This window comes from Akanthomyces muscarius, chromosome 1 (genome assembly GCF_028009165.1).
Source record: "Akanthomyces muscarius strain Ve6 chromosome 1, whole genome shotgun sequence".
NCBI classification, from domain to species: Eukaryota; Fungi; Ascomycota; class Sordariomycetes; order Hypocreales; family Cordycipitaceae; genus Akanthomyces; species Akanthomyces muscarius.
Genome location: NC_079241.1, coordinates 3806136 through 3825975, shown reverse-complemented (window position 1 = coordinate 3825975; position 19840 = coordinate 3806136). Strand labels below are relative to the sequence as shown.

The 19840-nt window shown below is 54.9% G+C and overlaps 7 protein-coding genes across 8 annotated transcripts; 4 read left to right on the top strand and 3 right to left on the bottom strand.

Annotated features, from left to right (window-relative positions):
- Positions 1 to 94: 94 nt before the first annotated feature.
- On the top strand, positions 95 to 1138 carry LMH87_006278 (uncharacterized protein; the record flags this gene model as incomplete). Its single annotated transcript, XM_056204139.1, has 4 exons — positions 95 to 171; positions 233 to 419; positions 495 to 781; positions 871 to 1138. 4 exons carry the CDS (start codon positions 95 to 97, stop codon positions 1136 to 1138), a joined length of 819 nt encoding a protein of 272 aa, XP_056059526.1.
- A 357-nt stretch (positions 1139 to 1495) lies between these two features.
- LMH87_006277 (uncharacterized protein) lies at positions 1496 to 2347 on the top strand (the record flags this gene model as incomplete). The annotated part of the gene is made up of 1 exon (XM_056204138.1): positions 1496 to 2347. One exon carries the CDS (start codon positions 1496 to 1498, stop codon positions 2345 to 2347), a length of 852 nt encoding a protein of 283 aa, XP_056059525.1.
- A 166-nt stretch (positions 2348 to 2513) lies between these two features.
- Positions 2514 to 6555, bottom strand: LMH87_006276 (uncharacterized protein; the record flags this gene model as incomplete). The annotated part of the gene is made up of 5 exons (XM_056204137.1): positions 2514 to 2980; positions 3112 to 3169; positions 3224 to 3238; positions 3795 to 6376; positions 6435 to 6555. 5 exons carry the CDS (start codon positions 6553 to 6555, stop codon positions 2514 to 2516), a joined length of 3243 nt encoding a protein of 1080 aa, XP_056059524.1.
- Positions 6556 to 6714: 159 nt separating this feature from the next.
- On the top strand, positions 6715 to 7834 carry LMH87_006275 (uncharacterized protein; the record flags this gene model as incomplete). Its single annotated transcript, XM_056204136.1, has 3 exons — positions 6715 to 7084; positions 7140 to 7751; positions 7827 to 7834. The coding sequence occupies 3 exons, from the start codon at positions 6715 to 6717 to the stop codon at positions 7832 to 7834; spliced, it is 990 nt and encodes a 329-aa protein (XP_056059523.1).
- A 127-nt stretch (positions 7835 to 7961) lies between these two features.
- On the bottom strand, positions 7962 to 9656 carry LMH87_006274 (uncharacterized protein; the record flags this gene model as incomplete). 2 transcript variants are annotated; one of them, XM_056204134.1, is made up of 1 exon in its annotated part: positions 7962 to 9656. In XM_056204134.1, the coding sequence occupies one exon, from the start codon at positions 9654 to 9656 to the stop codon at positions 7962 to 7964; it is 1695 nt and encodes a 564-aa protein (XP_056059521.1). The 2 variants fall into 2 exon arrangements, with proteins under 2 accessions (XP_056059521.1, XP_056059522.1); XM_056204135.1 differs by having other exon boundaries at positions 7962 to 8807.
- A 389-nt stretch (positions 9657 to 10045) lies between these two features.
- On the top strand, positions 10046 to 12157 carry LMH87_006273 (uncharacterized protein; the record flags this gene model as incomplete). The annotated part of the gene is made up of 2 exons (XM_056204133.1): positions 10046 to 10273; positions 10346 to 12157. 2 exons carry the CDS (start codon positions 10046 to 10048, stop codon positions 12155 to 12157), a joined length of 2040 nt encoding a protein of 679 aa, XP_056059520.1.
- An 842-nt stretch (positions 12158 to 12999) lies between these two features.
- On the bottom strand, positions 13000 to 16077 carry LMH87_006272 (uncharacterized protein; the record flags this gene model as incomplete). The annotated part of the gene is made up of 3 exons (XM_056204132.1): positions 13000 to 15162; positions 15221 to 15490; positions 15571 to 16077. 3 exons carry the CDS (start codon positions 16075 to 16077, stop codon positions 13000 to 13002), a joined length of 2940 nt encoding a protein of 979 aa, XP_056059519.1.
- Between the last annotated feature and the right edge of the window lie 3763 nt (positions 16078 to 19840).

Sequence of the window (19840 nt, the reverse complement as noted above, 5' to 3'; positions counted from 1 at the left end):
AGTCTATATGAATAAGAGATGTGCCGCATATTTCTTGGAGTGTGTTACGCACGTAAACCTCTATACTCAGCAACAACATTTCACAATCACCATCATGTCGCGCCTCATTGACCGAATTCCCCAGCCGGAGAGGATCCTGGACAAAAGAATCATCATCTTGAGCAAGAGCCGGTATTTAGTTCCGAATAATTGTTTTCCGCCAAGGATCCGTCTAACCTCGTTCATTCATCAGTACTGGTACCTTCTCCATGTACCAGTGCTTCCAGATGCTCGGATACAAGCCCTACCACATGTATGAGTGCGTCATGAACGGGATCACTCACATGAGCCTGCTGAATGAGGCTCTACGCAACAAATACCTGGGCGAAGGCAAACCTTACGACAAAGCTGATTTCGACAAATGGCTGGCCAACTATGACGTATGTCCACAATTGGAGCTTTCAGAGGCTCTCCCGGAAGACACAATGGGCTAACCGGATTTTCCCCACCAACAGACGGTTGTCGAGATTCCTTCATACTTTGTTGAAGAATTCATCGAGTATTATCCTAGCGCAAAGTTCATTCTTACCGAGCGCGACTTGACTGCGTGGGACAAGTCCCTGAGCCACCTCGTCAACACTGTCGTCGCGGCCACCCACAGTTTCCCTTTGAATGCGGTCGCAATAGTCGACAAGCATATTTCCATGTTTACAGAACTGAACGATACGTTCTGGCAAGTCATTTTCCACGGCCGAGGACTCAAGGCGGGCATGCCTCTAGCCAAGGCCGACAACGTGAACGAGTAAGTACAGCATTGCCCAATATACTATCGATTGATAGACGAAAAGCAAAGCGACTTGCAGCTAACACGATACTTTCTAAATTAATTAGTAGCGAGTTGATCCGTCGACTTGTGCCCAAAGACCAGCTGCTCGACGTCAAGTTGGAAGACGGCTTTGGTTGGGAGCAAATCTGCCCGTTCCTTGGCATTCCCATTCCAGAGGAGAAATATCCTCGTGGTAATGCCCCGGCTGAGTTTGACAAGATGCTTGGTAGCTTCATTGGAAGTCGCCTGACCGTGACCGCATACAAGGTCCTCGGTTCGCTAGTGATCCCAGCAGTCGCAATTGGCGCTTGGTACTACACCAAGCGAAGATAGGGAGATAAGCCAGTCGCATTGTACCAAAATCCTTACTTGAAAATGCTTTACGTGTCATAGCTCATCAGCGTCATTTCATAGAGTGTCTAAATACAATGAAATCATACAAAAAATCACATGAACAGTGCCGGGTTCATCGTTCTCAATTGAGCTTCTAGAAGTTTCGTACTGCTTTAACGGGCAGTTAGCGCCCCTGTATTGACAATGTCCACAGGGCGCAAAGGCGCGATTGATGACTCCCCCACAAACCACCAACACGGGGTAAACGTTGAGCACTATATAAATGGAACTGAATCACGGCCCCAAAGTTATCTTCTGTCTGCCACGAGATCAGCTCCCGATCTGGGAAATTACACAATGGCAGCTGCGGCGCGCACATATCTGGCTTTCCACCACAATGCCAAGCTCTTTCGCCTAAAGACAGCGATTGTCTCGACGCGGCCGTTTTCGGCCCTCGAGGAAGCCAATCGGCAACTTTTCAAGGACGGCAGCGACGAGGACCACGTGGTCGTCACCGCCGAGACAATCTTCCACCCGCAAGGCGGCGGCCAGCCCTCGGACCAGGGCACCATGGGTGCGACGGCAGCGACCAATGGCGACGCCTCGTCCACGCCTCCGTTTGAGGTCCGGGCTGTTCGGATGGACGTCGTCAACGACGGCCAGGTGCTGCACCTCGGCCGCTTCGCCTCGACCGCCGCCGCCGCCAGCCTCCAGCAGCCCGGCACGGCCGTCGAGCAGGCCATTGACGTCGAAAAGCGCGTCTACTACTCGCGCCTACACACGGCCGGCCACGTCCTCGGCGCCGCCGTCCGCCACCTGGTCATGGACAGAGTCGAGGGCTTCGACGAGCTCAAGGCCTCGCACTTTCCAGATAGCGCCGGCTGCGAGTTCCGCGGCGTCATCGAGGGCGCCTGGAAGCCCGAAATACAGAAAAAGGTCGACGAGTACGTCGCCGCGGCCATGCCCGTCGAGATTGACTTTTGGGACGCCGACGAGTTTCGCCGCGAGGGCCTCGAGCGCCTCATACCGGACAGCAGTTTCCTGGCGCCCGGCGAGACCAAGTTCCGCGTCGTCAAGATTGTGGGTGCCGAGGTGTATCCCTGCGGCGGCACGCACGTCGACACGACGGATCTGTGCGGCGAGACAACGGTTCGCAAGATTGCGCGAAGCAAGGGCATCAGCCGCGTGAGCTACGCCGTCAAGCCTTGAGGATATAAGCATTTCGAGGAGTTGAAGGAGAAACATCATTCGCATTTAATCTTGTCATAGATTGGGGTTTAAAAGAAAAGCAGGTGGGTGAAATGGGACATGACTATAGACAATACGTACATGGTAGACGAGAATACACAACGGCCTGGGCCATGAATACCAGGCCTCATTTATCCACATGCGAGCCATCTCCCAACAGCCGCATTGCAACATCTCTTTTATCGGCTTCCCACTCCTCCCACGTTATGCAGAACATGACCACGTCTCTCCACAAATCACCAGCCTGGGCCCGCGGCGCCAGTCTTCGACCATTGCCCATCTTGTTCCTGGCCATTCCATTCTTGATCACGCGCTGGTACGGTATCGTCCCAATCTCGCCGAAGCCCACCTTGCGCGCGACGCGGATCGAGGCATCGTTGACGGTGCTGGCGCCCCAGCCTACGCGAACGAGGCCTAGGCCGCCCTGCTCGATGGTGTCCATGGCGTACCGCAACATCAGCGCCGTGGCTATGACAGCGATGCCCTTGCGCTGATATGCAGGCGCGACGCGCACGTGACCAATCTCAACGCAGAGGCTATCGTCGTCGGCGTGCTCGTACGAAAATAGGCCGGCAACCTCGCCAGCGGGATCTTCTGGAGACGGCGGCCGTGTCTTGTCAATGACAGTGTACGCGAAGCTCTGCCTGCCACCGGAGAAGAAGGTAGGTATGAGAAATGTATCAATTATGTGCTGCAATGAATGATACGGGCCGTTGTTGGTATACGTGTAAATCTCATCGTGGTGTTCGTGATGTCATAGAAGCGCTCGGCATGTCCCTCAATCTATCTTTTATCAACATCGGTCCAGGCTGTAAAAAGTTGAAACTATTCACCTACCGAGAAAGGGACCAGCTTTACTTTTGCATTTTGCAAGATACGAGTCGGGAAACAAAATTGTGAGGGTGCAGGTTCGAGCGACATGGCCAATCGCGGTCGATGGACACGGAGCGAGTGCTAGTATGAATAGATTACCAGGGCAGCTGTATGGATTCAAAGGAAATGTGACAGCTGGTGGCTACAAGATGGCGACAATTGGCCAAGACAATTGTAGGAAACAAAGGTCACGGGCAGACGCTTACTCCCGGGTCGGATCGTGAGTCAGTGGGGATCGGCGTCGTCACCAAACTTCAGCTCGGCATTCGACGGCGCGAGCCGTCTCAGCCAGCTTCCAACATCAACAAAGAAGCACGCGTGTATAGGACCTTCAAGGACGAAAAGTCAAGGGTATCATTCAATCATAAATACGTTACATCATGCGCTATTTCACATAATAATTATCGAGATCGAGCTTCGATAGCAGTTGAGCAACAATACTCTCATCTCCAACTCCAGCAGTATGGAATATTCCATCTCCGCTGTCTTTGTCCTTTGGCTCCGATTTCGCCTTTTCCGATAGAGTGCGACATACGGTAATGAAGACTTGCACCTTTTGCTTGAACTCGTGATACATATCTGACGCAAGCCTTGTTCCTGACTGGTCTGTAGACTCGCTCGCTTTGGCAGCTTTGGCATACTCCAAAATGCCGTTGAAGATATCTTCCAAAAGATTCAGTATCGGCTGCTGTCTCTTGCGCAGGAAGAGGCCGCCCATACTGGCGTACAGGAGCTTGCTATGGAGCTGCTGCAGCTGAAGCGGACTCGGCGGTTGTTCAGTAAAGGTGTCATTGCTAGATCGCGCGAGAGCGGCTTGGATCTGATCAAGGCGGCTCTCGAAAGCCTGCCAAGGGAGTGCTATGGCAGTATCGAGAAAGTAGCCTGCGACACTGGAGACAAAAATGCGAGCCTCTCGAGCAAAGCGATACTCGTCATCCGATAGTTCGTATCCGTGCAGTCGAGAGGTCCAAAGAGTCTGGCGAAATAATTCATCGACAACGTACATCATTCGCAAGACGCGCAAGAGTAGCCGAAAGATGCGGTCATACTGCAATAGAATGACCGGGGTAATAACGCTGCTTAGCGCTGGCGGTGTGGTGTATTGTAAGCACAGGAAGTCCAGCGCCTCCAAAGAATCTGGGTCCATGCATTTCTTGATTTCTTCCTCCGAGAGATCTCGCACAGCAAAGCTCAAGTCGCCGGGAAGTTTCTCACCGTCTCTGCCAAGATTGTTGGACGACTTGGGCCGGCCTTCATAGTAAGCGTCTGATAAAATGCCCATCAATGCCAGACGCAATTCCGAGCTAGCAGGAGGCCAAGTATCACGCCCGCCGAGGCGGAGGCCCATCACACCGCCCTGTCTAGCAACACCTGCCTGTCTCTCTGCAGACTCAAGATCAGGGTTGAACAGTGCTTGTGAGAGCCTGGCACAAAACAGACCACTTCCAAGCATATGGAAGTCCCTATATAGGCGCAAGTGCCCAAGAAGGTCGTGCTTAACGAAAAGGAGCCTCATGTGCTCGTGGTTGATGGAGCGGGCCTGTGCCGACACCATAGCTCCGAACGAAAGCAGCGGCAGTAATGACCAATGGGGCGTGATACCGCTGCCCGAGCTGTCAGAAAAGCCTTGATCAAGTTGGCGGCGTACGATTGTTGACAGCGAGTCGCGCGTCGTTCCGTCTTTCAGTGGCTGTTGCAAACGCTGCATAGATGCCTGGATTCGGTTCTCCATTTCTTGTTCATCAACACCAAAGAACGTGAGATTATACTCTTGCGTTTTCGGCGAAGCGGCATGAGGCGTGCAGCCTATATTAGACGCAGACCCAAGTCGAAAGTCGTTGACTGCCTTCAGCATCTTCTCTCTGAACTCTTTTACCTGCCGCTCAACTCTCGAAATAGCGTTCCAGTCAAAGAGCCATCTTATCTCTGGCGGCTTCTGTGAAAGAGTGAACTGAGTATTGGCAAGTATATGCTCAGGGTGGTGACTCTTAATAAAGCGCAGATTCTTTCCAGTCTCGAATATTGACTGCGCAACGTCATCGGGTATAAATGCTGGCATCCGTGAGCGATCAAGCCGAAAGTCAATGTCTTCGATTTGTCGTCCAAAATCGTCCACGTATATTTCTGTATCGACTTTCACAAACCATTTCCTCGCACCAACATCGCATTTGGTCAACGGAATGCCCTTTTCAGCCACTGTCCCAATCCACTCCTGCAAAAAATCAATCCAGGGTGTTGACACGCGTTGCAAGACTTCGCGCATCATCTCGCGAACATATCGACTATCAGCGTCTGCGAGGGACGCGTGATGAAAGACGGCGGATAGCACACCGTGGTCGCCCATATCCGGCCGCAGCTGCACGTTCAGCCTGACCAGCGGCTTTACTATCGCCGCCAATGAAGCTACTGACGTCTGTAGTTGTAATAGCGACTGAGGCTGCGCCTTGTCGACTGTTACATATTTATGCACCACCTGCAGTATTTGACTGACAGCACTCGCGAGAGCGATGCGGCATGGACTGGTTTCACCTGCGTATGATTTTTGGATGAATGAGCGCAGGTCCAGTATTCGCATACCGCATGTTAGGCATTCTTCTTCGACACCCGCCAGAACCTCGCGTGAGTACCCCGATATTCGAAATTTGGGCAACGCAGGTCGAAACTTCTTTCCTGAATGGTTTCGAACAAAGAGCAGCGACTGCTGGCCGAGCGCAAGAGACAACAGCGAGGAGAAATATGCCTTTGTTTGTACGACTGGAACATTTGTGTTCTTCAGATTCAGTGGATCCGTAGGCCATGAGAGCAAAGCGTCATATGTCGAAGCTCCGGCTTCGCTTAGAAATAGAGGCTCAGGCGGAGCTGCAGTGCCTGCTTCGAAAGCATCCCACGTTCGGTGCGCGGGCGGCGTGATAATAGGCTCATCGAGGTCCATCCACGTATCTGCCTCGACTGTCGAGTCATCTATCGACTCGCTAGTTGTGCTCGTCTTATCGGCTGGTGATTCTTGCTCGCCCGGCTCACAATTCTCGAATATAGGCGCATTGAAGAGTCCATTTGGTTCGGCGACAATCGGCGCAACAGTTGCAAATGAGCCTTGGACGTTCGTAGTCGCGTCATCTGAAAATTGAGAGGTGAGTAGTTATTCATGAGAAAAAGATGTCTCTACAGCGCCTACCGCTTTTGTGTAAAGAGAAAAAGTCGGCTTTGGGATCCGTTGCAAGGTCTTGGAGCCAATTCGACTTTTGCCAGAAGTCCGGCACTGCGAAGAGATTCGCCTCGTTCGCTTGGCCAGCCATGGCTTTCGGCTTTATAGACTCGGCACCATGGATCTTCGGCGTCTTATCCGCGCGGCCGGCAAGACGTACAATGCTGATGCGAAAGTCGAAAGGTTGACGGGACACGCGCCCAGCGCGTCAGGTAGCTGCCCCGCGCTAACAGAGGTACAGCACTGCGGCATGATCTCACCCGCTAAAGTGACCGAACCAAACTGGAGCTCCGATACCCGTCTCCAGAAAATTGTTCCTTCGCAGTGCACAGCGTACAAGAAACAAACAACTTCGCTTCAATCGGGCTGGGCAATCGCCGCACCCATCGCCATTAAGTTTCGCTTCGCCGTTGCGCTCAGTATGCCTCCCAAAAAGCGCGCCCGTGGGGGAGCAACCGCTGCGTCGACGCCGGCCCGCGACGACGATGCCATGGACGTCGACACGCCCCAGGCCGCACCAAGCTCGCCCGTCAAGGAAGACATGCAAGGCTACAACGCCATGTGGACAGATGACCAAGTATCTTCCTTGTTCAAAGGTGTGATCCGATGGAAACCTGCCGGTACGCACCCGCTTTTCTTGCTCTTGTCCATCGACTGCTAACCCAAAGCACCTAGGAATGCACAAGCACTTTCGCATGATTGCCATCTCCGAACACCTGCGTAACCACGGCTTCGACCCAGACCTGCATCAGCACACGCGCATACCGCACATTTGGCAGAAGCTGCGCGCCTACTACAACCTCGACCTCATCGACGACCGCGAGAACATTGACGACGAGGACGACGAGGGCGAGCGCTACATGGACTTTGCCCTGCCCTACGACGCCTACATTGAGCCCATGATGCAGCGCGCCATTGCCGACGCGAGCGAGGCGCCGACATCACCGCCAGAGCTCGAGCTCTCGCCGCCCCCGCCGCACAAACGCAGCCACAATACCGGCAGCGGCAAGCGCAAGCGCGCTCGAGAGTCGTCGAGGGCCGCGGCCTCCCGCGCCACCGACGCTGAAGACACAGAGGAGGGCACAGATGCGCCGTCCCCAGCTGCCGTCAAGCAGACGAGAGGCGCACGAAGTCGCACGCGCGCCGCGAGCAAAGCGGAAAAGGCCGAGACGACCGAGGAGGAGGAGGACGAACCGGAGGAGGAAGACGAGGAGGCAGACGACAACGACGACGAAGGCGGGGAGAGTGAGGAGGGCGATGGCGAGAGCGATGAGGAGGAGGACAGCGGTACGCCGGCGACGAGATCGACTCGAGGGGCAGGGCGAGGACGCGGAGGAAGAAGAACAAGTTCAAGGAGAAAAGGCAAATGATTGCATTATAAGCAATAAGGATTGGGCGTTACCACGGAGTCATGATATTGGTGTATTCGTTGGATGGGAGACTTTATACCCAAAATACAATGCAAACTTTATATGTACATATATACACCGTCTAATCTCAGTTGTCATCGTCTTCAGTGTCGTGATTCACTGGCTCGACTGGCCTATGCAGCGTCTCCCACTCTGCCTGGTACTCGAGGCCGTCCGCCCAGGTCCTATTCATCGCGTACAAGCTCTCGACATCCAGGTTCGACCGCTGCAGCGCCATGCGGGCCGGGTTCGGCACCGTCCGCGGCCTCTGCGCGGGCGGTGCCTTTTGCAGCAGCTCCCACATGTCCGTCTCGGCTGTGTAGCTTGCGTACTCGTCCACGGCGTCGGCGTGGCGCTCCTGCCGCCGCTCCGTCTCAATGCGTAGCTTGAGGGCGCGCCGCGTGCTCTGCAGGTCGCGGATGCCCGCGGCCGAGTACCAGAGCACCTCGTTGATTTCGCGGTTGACGGCGCGCTCCTCCTCGTCCTTTGGCTTGCCTGGGCTGTCCGAGTCGTCGTCGACAGCCGAGTCGTCGACTTCATCCGTGGAGCGCGCCTCCAGCTTGACCCTCTCGACGTCCGAGTCTTCGCTCTTGGCACGGGCTGGCTCCTCGTTGGAAAGCTCAGCTTCAACTTCCTCATATGTCATTGGCTCTTCTTCTTCCTCTTCTTCGTCACCGCGAGTCGGTGGATTCTCGTACACGTTGAGTCGTAGTCGGCGTGCGCTCTTGCGCCACAGGTCATTTGCGTTATGCGAGAGCCCCAGCGACGCAACGGCCGCCTCTACGTCCCTTTTCCGCACAATGTTTCTCGTTTCAGGCCTGAGCTCGGATTTTGCTCTAATTCGTGACATGCTGATAAACAGAGTGGTCTGCACCAAGCGCCGGGTAACGGATAAAGCGAGGGAGTGGAAGTCGTCCAGCGTTGTGGCCCACATAGATGGCGGTCTTGCCTCAATATTGCGCCAGTTGCTGCCGGGCATAGAAGAGTTCATAAACATGCGATCCGACAGCTTCAACCACCGTGGAACGTGAAAGAGTTTTGCAAAAGCCAGGTTTGCTGCTCCGTCGTCCTGCTGCTGCTGCTGCTGCTGCTTCTTCTCCAGCTCAGCGGCAATCCTGGGCGTAATGTCCCAGCACGCTTGCCATTTTCTCTCCTCCCGCTGAATCTCTCTGGTCTCTTGCCTGATCGATATCGTGTCGGCAGCTTCCTCCTGGGCATGGCAGCACTGCGGCGTCAACTCGATCGCAGCGGGATATTCGGCAGGTTCCAAGTAGGACCGACGTTCCTGTACGCGACGAGCAATGACCGCCTCGTGCAGCACGCGCAGATAATGCTTGACCTCGATCGTGCTCTTGGTGCCAATGCGCTGCGCGATGCCCGGGAGATCATGCTTGCCCAAACGGGACAGCGCCTCGAAAAACTGCTTCTTCTCCAGCGGTGACCAGTAAGTGAGTCCTAGCTGCGAGTCCGGCAGATCAATATCGTCCTCTAGGCACACTCTATGCGCCGCGTCTTCGATATCCCTGTTTAGTAGATCGAGATAATCGGGATTCAGGTGACTTCGTTGGCGTTTGAAAGGCCTCGGTGGAGGCTCATTCTCTGCAGATCGTTTGCGCGGCGACTGGTCGCCCGCCGAGCTATCGCTCACTTGATTCCCATCCTGCACATCTTCCCCCAAAATCACTGACGTTCCAGACTTTTCATCATCACTATATTCCAGTTCAGAGTTATCCTCGTTACTGTTGGAGGCGTTGCTTTGATAATCTGAGTCCTCCGGATCCATCGCTTCACCTGCTGTCGCTAAAAGGCTGCAGGTGACGAGTCCAGTTTGCGTGCATCGTCGAGACTATTGAGTATCCGGAGGCTGAAGAGTCGTTATCATGAATAAATGAAAACCCCAGGCGAAGAAAAAAAGCGGCAAAAAATCACACGGCCGTTATGTGAATGGCTTCCATGAGAGCGTTTGTAAATTTCATCTGAGTGACCATCTTCGAGTGAAAATCGAGCTTACATAATGCAAGGTTTTTTTTTACGTTGCTGGAGCTAATAAGGGTCCCCTTGAATGACATTTTTCAAGCATCAAAACGACCAACTCCCCTACACTCGCTTTTCGCAGGAACGGTATAGAAAATCGCCATATTTTTCCTGCTGAGATGCGGTAAATAAGATGCAATGCTACGAAACATTGCCAAATGTCTGTTGCGCCCCGACGCAGAGACGCGCAACCCCGTCGTTACGGTGCTGGCTCATCGTATAGCTCGCGCATCCACTTCTTCCACCAAACCTCAGAAACCCCAATTACGAGATTACCAGCAAGACTGCATCCGATCCGTTCTCAGCAGCTTAAAATCCGGTCACAAACGAGTTGGTATCTCACTCGCGACCGGAAGCGGTAAAACTGTACGCTCAAACTCTCACTGATGACAATCTCTCATGAAACCACCCCCTCTGATCTAACACGGCCCCATGCAGATCATCTTCACACAGCTCATTGACAAGATCCATGAGCGTGCAGACACTGGTGGCGACCGTACGCTCATCCTCGCGCACCGCCGCGAGCTGGTCGAGCAGGCGGCGCACCACTGCCGCCTCGCGTACCCGGACAAGACGATTGAGATTGAGATGGGCTCGCTGCATGCCAGCGGCGCGGCCGACATCACCATTGCCAGCGTCATGAGCATCACGTCGCGGGACCGCCTGCGCAAGTTTGACCCGGCGCGGTACAAGCTCGTGCTCGTCGACGAGGCGCACCACATCGTCGCGGCCGGCTACCTGCGCACGCTCAAGCACTTTGGCCTCGACGCCAAGCAGGCCGCCTCGCCTGTGCTCGTCGGCGTGTCGGCCACCTTTTCGCGCTTCGACGGGCTCAAGCTCGGCGCCGCCATCGACGAGATTGTCTACCATCGCGACTACGTCAACATGATTGCCGACAAGTGGCTCACCGACGTCGTCTTCACCACGGTCGAGTCCTCGGCCAACCTCTCCAAGGTAAAAAGCGGCGCCTTTGGCGACTTCCAGACCGGCGAGCTCTCGCGCGTCGTCAACACCGAGCAGGTCAACGACGTGACGGTCCGCAGCTGGATGGCCAAGGCCGGCGCCGACCGCAAGTCGACGCTCGTCTTCTGCGTCGACCTCGCGCACGTGGCCGGCCTCACGGCCACGTTCCGCCGCCACGGCTTCGACGCGCGCTTCGTCACCAGCGACACGCCCCGCGCCCAGCGCGCCGACCTCCTCGCCGCCTTCAAGCGCGGGGCGTTCCCCGTGCTCGTCAACTGCGGCGTCTTCACCGAGGGTACCGACATCCCCAACGTCGACTGCATCGTGCTGGCGCGGCCCACGCGCTCCCGCAACCTGCTCGTGCAAATGATTGGCCGCGGCATGCGCCTGCACCCGGGCAAGAAGAACTGCCACGTCCTCGACATGGTGTCGTCGCTCGACACGGGCATCGTCACCACCCCGACGCTCTTCGGCCTCGACCCCAACGAGCTCGTCACCGCCGCCTCCGTCGCCCAGATGCGCCGTCTCCAGCAGAGGCGCGACGCCGACAAGGCCCGCGCCAAGGAGGCCTGGGCCAACGGCGACGGCGGGCCCGCACCCTATGTCAACCCTGCCGCCGCCGTCACCTTTACCGACTACTCGTCCGTGCTGGACCTCATCGCCGACACCTCGGGCGAGCGCCACATCCGCGCCATCAGCCAGTACGCATGGGTGCAGGTCGGCCCGGAGCGCTTCGTCCTCTCCGCCCCCAGCGGCTCCTACATTCGCCTCGAGCGCATCACCAACTCGAGCAGCAGCAGCAGCAGCAGCAGTCCTCCCTCGTCACTTTCCTCTTCCTCGTCCACACAGCTCCCCACCAAACCGTCGTACCGCGCCGTCGAGATCCGCGCCTTACCCCCCGGTAGCGGCTCCAAGTCGCCGTACGCCGTCCCGCGGGAGATTCTCACCGCCGCTACGTTTAACGACGCCGTGCACGGCGCCGACAGCTACGCGGCGCAGGCCTTTCCGCACAGCTTCATCCACCGCGCGCAGCCGTGGCGCCAGGTTGCGCCGACGCAGGGGCAGCTCGACTACATCAACAAGCTGCGCGGCGGCCGGGGTAGCGCCCTCGGTGCCAAGGACCTGAACAAGGGCAAGGCCGCCGACATGATCACCAAGCTCAAGCATGGGGCGCGCGGCCAGTTTGCCAAGATTGAGGCGGAGCAGAGACGGCGCGAGAGGAAGACGTCGGTTTTTGATGAGAGGCGTCATCGCGAGCAGGTCCGGGTTGGGCCGGTGATGAGCTGAGTCTGGGACGGGCCGGTATTGTACGAACAGTTTTTTTCAGAGTTGTGTAATTTTATTGATGGGTTGCATTGGTCTAGCATAGGATAGAAAGATACCATGACATGGGCGGAGAGGCATTGGCGCCCCGTCTATAATAAGTACATAGTGCCCTAAAGAAGCATCCAACACTACACTCTCGGTATCACTTGCGAAATACGTTGATTTTACGGCGAGTGACAGAAGTTTGCACGATAATACAGCTGGTGCTGCAATATTTAATTCTGCCGCCGGCGTGGCTCTATACCGTTGTATCTAAAGTAAAACTTGTCGACACATCTTTCCACCTCTTTGAACGTGTTCCAGTCTGTGCACCGTCATCCGTCCCAACAGCCAAATTTGGCCGGTGAAGAAAACCCAACAAAGCTCACAGAATCAAAGCAGCGTGCGGTAAAATCCGCAGAGGCAACAGCCCCTTCGCACCATGAGCAAAAACTTTTCACATCGTTTTCGACTTGCCCTCGTGTATATCCTCCATGCAATAAAACAAAAACAATTCTCCACTGACAACTCCTTATCCATCTTTGGGGTATTTTATTTTCATCTGGCTCGACCTTTTTCAGTGCAAATGGGTATATGGCAGGAATGCATCCGTAGCCAGAGATAACATCATGAAAAAACAGACACATATAAGCGTGACAAAAAACAAACATAGCATCAAAATCGAAAAAAAAAAAAATACAGCGCAGGAAAGACGAAGAGTTGAGCCCCAAGAAGAGAGGCTCATATTCTCGTCCGGGTATTTCTTTGCGCCAGGGTATATCCAGCCAGGGTATTTGAATGTAGAGAATTCTAGGTCAAGAAATCTAACGAAAGTGCCCACTAGGGGCGGGGTATCCAGAATTGAGAGAATGGGAAGTAGACGGGCGGCCGCTATCGCCAGATGCGCGGGTGCCGTGTCTGGGAGTGATATCGCCACCGTGGGGGATGGCAAGTTTGGCGCCGGCGTCGACAGGGCCGAGAAGACGAACGCCCCAGGGGTTCTCCTCGTCCACAAGGTTGACGCCGCTGTCGTTCCAGGGGTTTCGATCAGCGTTGAAGCTGCGCGTGGACTCAATCGAGATGAGCGAGGACTTGGAGACATTGCTGGAACCCTTGAAAAAGCTACCATTGGCCGAATGAGAGCTGTTCTTCCTGCGGTCCAAGAAGGAAGAGAGAGACGACATGCTGCCAGGCTTGCGAAGGCGATCCAGAATGCTACTACGTTCACGAATAATCTCGGCACCGAAGCCAGTTTTGGTGGGCGTTTCACTGCCAACCGAGGACGGGGCATGCTGCAAAAGCTTGGAGTCAAAGTATTGCAGGGAATCCTCGAAGGAGTCGGACTTGGGTCGAGGGATGAAGCCCTTGACGACGGTGGCGTCCACTGCAGCAGTGGCAAACTGTGCCTCCAGAAAGTCGACAGCATCACGAAGACCGCCAGCATTGTTGCGAGTGAAGCCCCAGATCAGTGTCACGGTAGGCTTCCCGTCCTCTGTGAGTTCCTCTGGGTTCTGATGAACAGTAACAGCGACCTCATACTGGCTCTTCAATTTTGGGACCAAATCATGGACAAAATCGGGAGACTCGAGGAACTTGACAAGCTCAGGGCTGCGAGCGAAAACATAGTCGTGCTTGTCGGGAACCATGCCGAGGAACTCATCAACGCAGTGTGGTACCTGCCACTGGGGACCGGTGACGGTGACTTCGTCGCTAGCCTGCTCAGTGCTGGGAAAGCTGATCTTGCAGTTGAACTTTTGCTCAAGCTCATCGATTTCGGAAAGACGGGCAATCAGCTCGCGATGGTAGAGGCGATCCACATTGACAATTTGGGACGTGTACTCGGAATCTGCTCGGTCGACCATCTCCAAGATCTCGTTCTTGACGGCATCCAAGTTTTGAGCATTTCGAGCAGGGGTGCGGCAGATGACATTGTCAACCTTGAGATCATCATCTTCGCGACCCATGCCGCCTCGGTCCATGGCGTTGGAGAACTTAACAAAGACAGAGTGCTTCTTCATGATACGCTGGATGTGCTGACCACCTATGCCGATGATTCGCTTATGGTATTGGTCGGGAACGTGAAACGAGATAGATGCCGGCATTTCCTGTTCCACGAGGGTCAGTCCCTGCTTCAGCGACTCGTAACTGGCAGCCATGACGTCAATGTTGAAGTTGTACTCGTTGAAACCATCAAAGATGATCTGCACATTGCTCTGTCCCATGATTTTGTTAATCTTGCCATTCTTCTTGCCGCTGACGAATTCTTTGTGTTCGTTTGCCAGCTCAATCTTGACTCGTATCTGGTACTGAGGTTGCGAGACAAACTTGAAGTCGGAGATGACGGTTAGAGCAGCTTTGACTGCGTCGTCCGAGCCAGTGAGCGTGAAAGACATCTTGTCAAAGGAAACGTCGGCATCCGAGTTGGCACAGATCTCGCCAAGCATGGCTTGCGTATCTGCAGGGCCAGGGAGCTGTCGAGCATCGGGCTGCTGCATGAACCAAGCGGCCGAGTAAAACTGGCCGGCAAGGGACATGAGCTCGCGAACGGTGCGCTCAACAGGCAAGCCCTCGCTGCCCTGGACACGGACCATGGTGCGCTGACAGGCCAGGGGAGGGAACATGATGTAAGTGCCGTTAGCCTCAAGAACCTTGCGAACCTTGTCTAGGCGGTCGAGAAGGATGGTGTCAATCTTGGCCGCAGGGATGTTGACATCCTTGACGTAGAGGCGAATACGAGAGACGGTTTCGTGCAGCTTCTGCTTGGCAAGTTCAATGGCTTGATGGGATTCACCAGTAATGTAAATGTCGGCCGGGTCACGTCGGTTGGCATTGGGAGGGCAGTAACGGTACATCTGCGAGAAGAGCGGCGGGAAGTAGATGGCGGTTCCGGTGGAGGACTCGATGAGCTTGATGTTCTTACGATGGCGGCCGCAAACAAGCTGGTGCAGTGAAAGTTCGACTCGGGTGGCATCGACAATACGGCCAAGCTTGAGAAGAGTTAATAGGGTGTCACAATAGATGCGAATGTATAAGAGGGAAATTTACCAAGGTATCAATGTGGATGAGGGCACGAGCCTTGGCATGCTCCGAAGACAGAATATCGCCATAAATGGCGATTCTCCATCTTTGATCCATGCGCATCTCGGAATCCCCGGAGACACCATCGACCATAGGGGTGAGCTTGGGGCCGAGCAGGAAGATGTCGACGCCGCAGAAGTTGGAGATGTAATCGAGGGTTTCGATGACGGGCTTCTTCAGAACGCCGGCGTTCAAGTCACAGACAAGCTTGCCGTCTATGTCGATGATGGTGCAGCGCTGTTCAAGACGGGTGGTTAGGACGAGGCACAGGAGGACAACTAGTAGGATGTGGGTTTAATTTCATGGAAGCAACATACCAAGGCGATGGGAATCTCGTTGAGAATGGTTTCGCGACTCTTGTTGACAAGCTCGGGAGAGCCGGAAAGGCAGACGGTGGTGATTTGCTGGGCTCTGCCGTTCTTGGGAGCAGTCGAGATGACCTGGGCCTCAATGGGGAGAGGGCCACTGGAGAGGTCTCTACACAAGCGATGCAGGTTGTTGAGGTTCTGGGTGTGAACAGGAAGCTCGTGAACCTGAACATCGTCGGGAGCATCCTCGGGGTGCGTCCATCGGATGACGGCATCGGCAGTAGAATGCAGGATATCCTCGGTGTTGGGGCCGGCAAGGTCGGACGAGAAGGGGACGTTGAAAGAGTAGGTGATGGTGGCGTCGGCAGCCTGCGGGTTGGCGAGAGCAGGGCCAGTCTGAGGCGCATTTTTGGGATGGGCGTTCATGGGATTACCGGGCATGTTGGGTCGGCCACCCATACCAAAGTTAGGACTCATCCTCTCGGACCAGTGCCGCATATTTGCTAGTTTATTCATGGTCGGTCGTTGGGGGGGACAGAACAGAGCTTCAAGTCGGCGAGATGCTGGGGACGCGGCAACGGCGGGCGGGCGTTGGGCTTGCTGGCGAGGCGAAACGGCTGACTATGACGGAGGGAGTATCGGACACGACTCGGAAACACGGACGAGGGAGGCGTAGCAGGAGCCAGTCAAACAAAGTGTAGAAGCGGCCGAGAGACTGGCATGAATCCTGGGATGGGGGATGGAGCGAGCGACAGCGAAGAAGAATCGACAAAAGCACAGGGCGTAGACGGACTGCACAAGGACCAGCAACGGGAGGGGGTATCTAGAGAACAAGAAGCTGGGGCCGGGGATGCAGTGGGTTGAGGAATGCGAAGGAAAAGGGCAAAGGAAAAAGGAGATGAAGAGAAGAGAAGAAAAAGTAGAGAGGCGTGATGTTGGGAGAATTGGGTGTGAAGCAATCCTGTCCAAGAGCTCTTTGGGAGGGAATCAGAAGGAAGAGTGAGCGGAAGAAAAAGGCCGAGTGAGGAGTGCTGGCCCTGGTGCCCTCAGCAGTCAGTGGTGGTCGTTGAGTTTGGTGGAGCGGTTTTGGAGAACAAGGCAGAAGGGCAGAGAGTCGAGAGCAGGCGAGCTGTCGAGGTCACGGCAGCACACGAGGTCCTGGACAAGTTTGGGGGGCAGTGACGTGCCGTCCAGGTAGGCAAAGTAGAGATTTTATTCTTGTTTCTGTTTTACATTCACTTGCAACTTTTTTCTTCTTTTCATTTGCCCAAAGAAACAGAGGTTTCGGCGTGACCCTGCAGGCAGGTGGCAGGTAGCAGCGGTAGGTATTCAGAGCTCAGGGCAGAGCTGGCGCGATTTTTTGCGGGCTACAAGCCCTGTACAGACGTTGATTGGCACTCGGACTGGAGGTGCTCGAGCAGCACCAGACCAGACAGATTCACCTCACACAGGGATGGTGGTCCGCTAATTACCTAGCTTGAGCACAGCACGGCTGCTCCAACTGATGACTGGGGCGACCAGCCTGGCAAGCACTGCCCAGTGCCCGGCCTGCAGCTGGGCCGGCTGTGTCGGGCTCTGAACCACAACTTCCATGGGGCTGTTGCAAGCGGGGACGACGGGGGCGACAAGAGCTGAGCGCCTGGCCCTGGCCCAGATTCTTTGCCTTTTTCTTTTTTAGTTGTTGGGTTGCCGTGACTGCTTTTGCTTGCATCTGCTCTCGGCACATGAAAAGAACAACTGCAGCTTCAGAGACAATGCGCGTCGGGCCAACCAAGACATTGCTTGTTGTTACTTCTGCCTCCCACCTCCCTCCCTGCCTTGGACATCTGTGCCACTGTGCTACAGGCAAGGCAGTGCAAAGTGCAGCACGCACACCTCAGTGCGTGCATGCGGCGGGGCCGCCTGCTTTTCCCACTAACAAGGTATCACTCCAGCCTGCTTGCCTGCCACTGCCAGCCCATCATGATTCTCCAAGAAGCAAAGCCCAGTCATCAATCAGTCCCTACCTAGGTACTCCATCGTGTCCGTACAGTACCACACCACCACGCCATCTGGCCTTTCACATCTCGCTATCGCTCCTCCCGTGCGTCGCATTATGTCTGGACTTTTTTTTTAGGGCCATCAAGAGCTAGACAAGGGTCATTCACCCACACACACCCCGGTCCAAGTTACACTCTCAGTCAACCCTTTCCTTCAGCCAGCGACAGGCCTTCTCTCAGGCCACGAGCTCTTTCAAGAGGCACGTCCAACCAACCTCTACCGTTAGTTATTCCATAAGCAACAGATGGCACCAGCCTGGCTAGCAGACCCTCACCAAAAAGAGGCTGCGCTGGCGGATGACGGGCGCGCCATGAGAGAACAGGGAACAGCTGGCCCAGTATTGTACGCCCAAAGTGGGTTGCATCTTTCGCTGCTCGTCTTTTTGTGGTCTTGGCTCATTCGTATGATGCCGTTTCTCGTTCCATGACACGGCCAGCCAGCAAGTCTCGAGTAGATACAGTTACTGAATGGGTGGTGGTGCTACTGGTGCTGCTGGTGCTGCGCCTTGGACTCGTGTTGAACCTCGCGGCAGCAGCATCGAATGTTCTCACACATACTGGTATTCAATGCCACGCACACCCCTGCATCTCAGTCTTTCACTAGTTGTCCAGCTATCCAGTCAGTCCCAGCCGGCGGGGGATACGGAACATGCATTCCAGCTCACCCACTGGCAGATCGGCTGTCAGTGGAACCTCGACCACGCCTTGGCACCACCTAACGTTAGCAAAACCCACGTCCGACAGACAAGTGAGTTGCAAGCCGCAGCCTGACAACGTATCCGAGTCCTGTTCCATCTCCAACTCATCGGTTCTCTGCTTCGCTGCACGCGTGTGCAGTAAAACAAACGTCCTCGGCCCAGAGCTATAAGGTTATCGTGTGTAAAAAGGACGTCCACTGAAGCTTGCGATTCCCCAATACTTGCCCACTTTGGTCATTCAGGAGCTTCTCGTGGCTAAACTCTTTCTGCGCCATTTTCGACGTGCCTGCCCACTTGTTCCTCCCTTGGTAAGCAATCCAGACATCCTACCAGTAGTTGCCGGTGTACTGGTAACTAGGCCCTGATAGAACTTCTTTCGCCGAAAATGACAACAGCTACCAAATTCCCATAATCCACTCCAATCATGCCGCCAATGCCAGTAGCTACCAACTTGCACCTCACTCATTAAGTATTCAAGAAAAGATACGGGCGAAGTTGGCTTGAGGCCAATCGTTATCTCGGCCCCGGCAGCTGGCATGCACAGTAAGTAGGTCACTAAAATAGATACGTGTCTCATCTCCTCTTGCCGCTCCAGGATCACGCTCCGTACCGTTCAATCAAGTTCCCGACCCCTACTTTCCCTTCTTTTCGGACGCGTGAAAGCCCCGTGTCCGAGCTCCTTCATCACTCTTCTGTGCTCTGCCCCCCTCTCCCCCGTGACCGTTGCAGCTCATGCGGCGTCCCATCGCCTGGTACCACCCTCTCCCGGACAGAACCTGTGTGTGGATCACGGAAACTTTAAAATAGGCATCTGCCCTTTCCCGCGATCTCACTCCGCTGGACGCGTTGTTACCGAGGAAAAGTGAAACAGCATAGACAGCTTTAAGAAAACATACAGCTTGAACACGGCCAGCAACAGACATGTTCAGCGCGGTCCCCTTGCAAGGTAGAATAGCAAAACCACCTCTTCCAATAAAGCTCAGACAGAATGTCCGAGCGAGATGCCGTCTGGCTTTGATGCGCAGCCACGGTCCTGCAGGAAACTGACAGAGATCCTGGCTACAGCCTGCTCATCACGACTCGCGTCGTCATATTAGTTCTTGCCTAGCAAGGGCCTTTCGTCCCGCCGCTGACAACCTTGCCCGATCCTTGGTCAACTTTGCAGGCCATTTCAACAATCGATTCTGCTGGTAGCTGCGTCGCGTTGCTCTTCTGGCCCAAATTGAAACAAATCGCGAACCACTGTGCCCCGTCTCAACTCTTCCCGGTCGAGTATTATTTTCGGCATTAATATAAATTTTATGTCTAAGTAATATTACCAGAAGCAGTACCTGTGATGAAATACAAAGCGCAAAGACAGTAGCAGCCCATGCCAGCAACGCGGTTTCAAGCATCGTCTCCAGCATCGTAAATGAATATGAATACAGTCCAGCCTAATCACCGGAAGCCCTCTTGCCTGTTTCCTCGCCCGTACATTGCATCTGTACTGGCCGCACCGCGAGAACTTCCCGCTTCGTTCGGCGTTGCTGACGCGTACAGGCT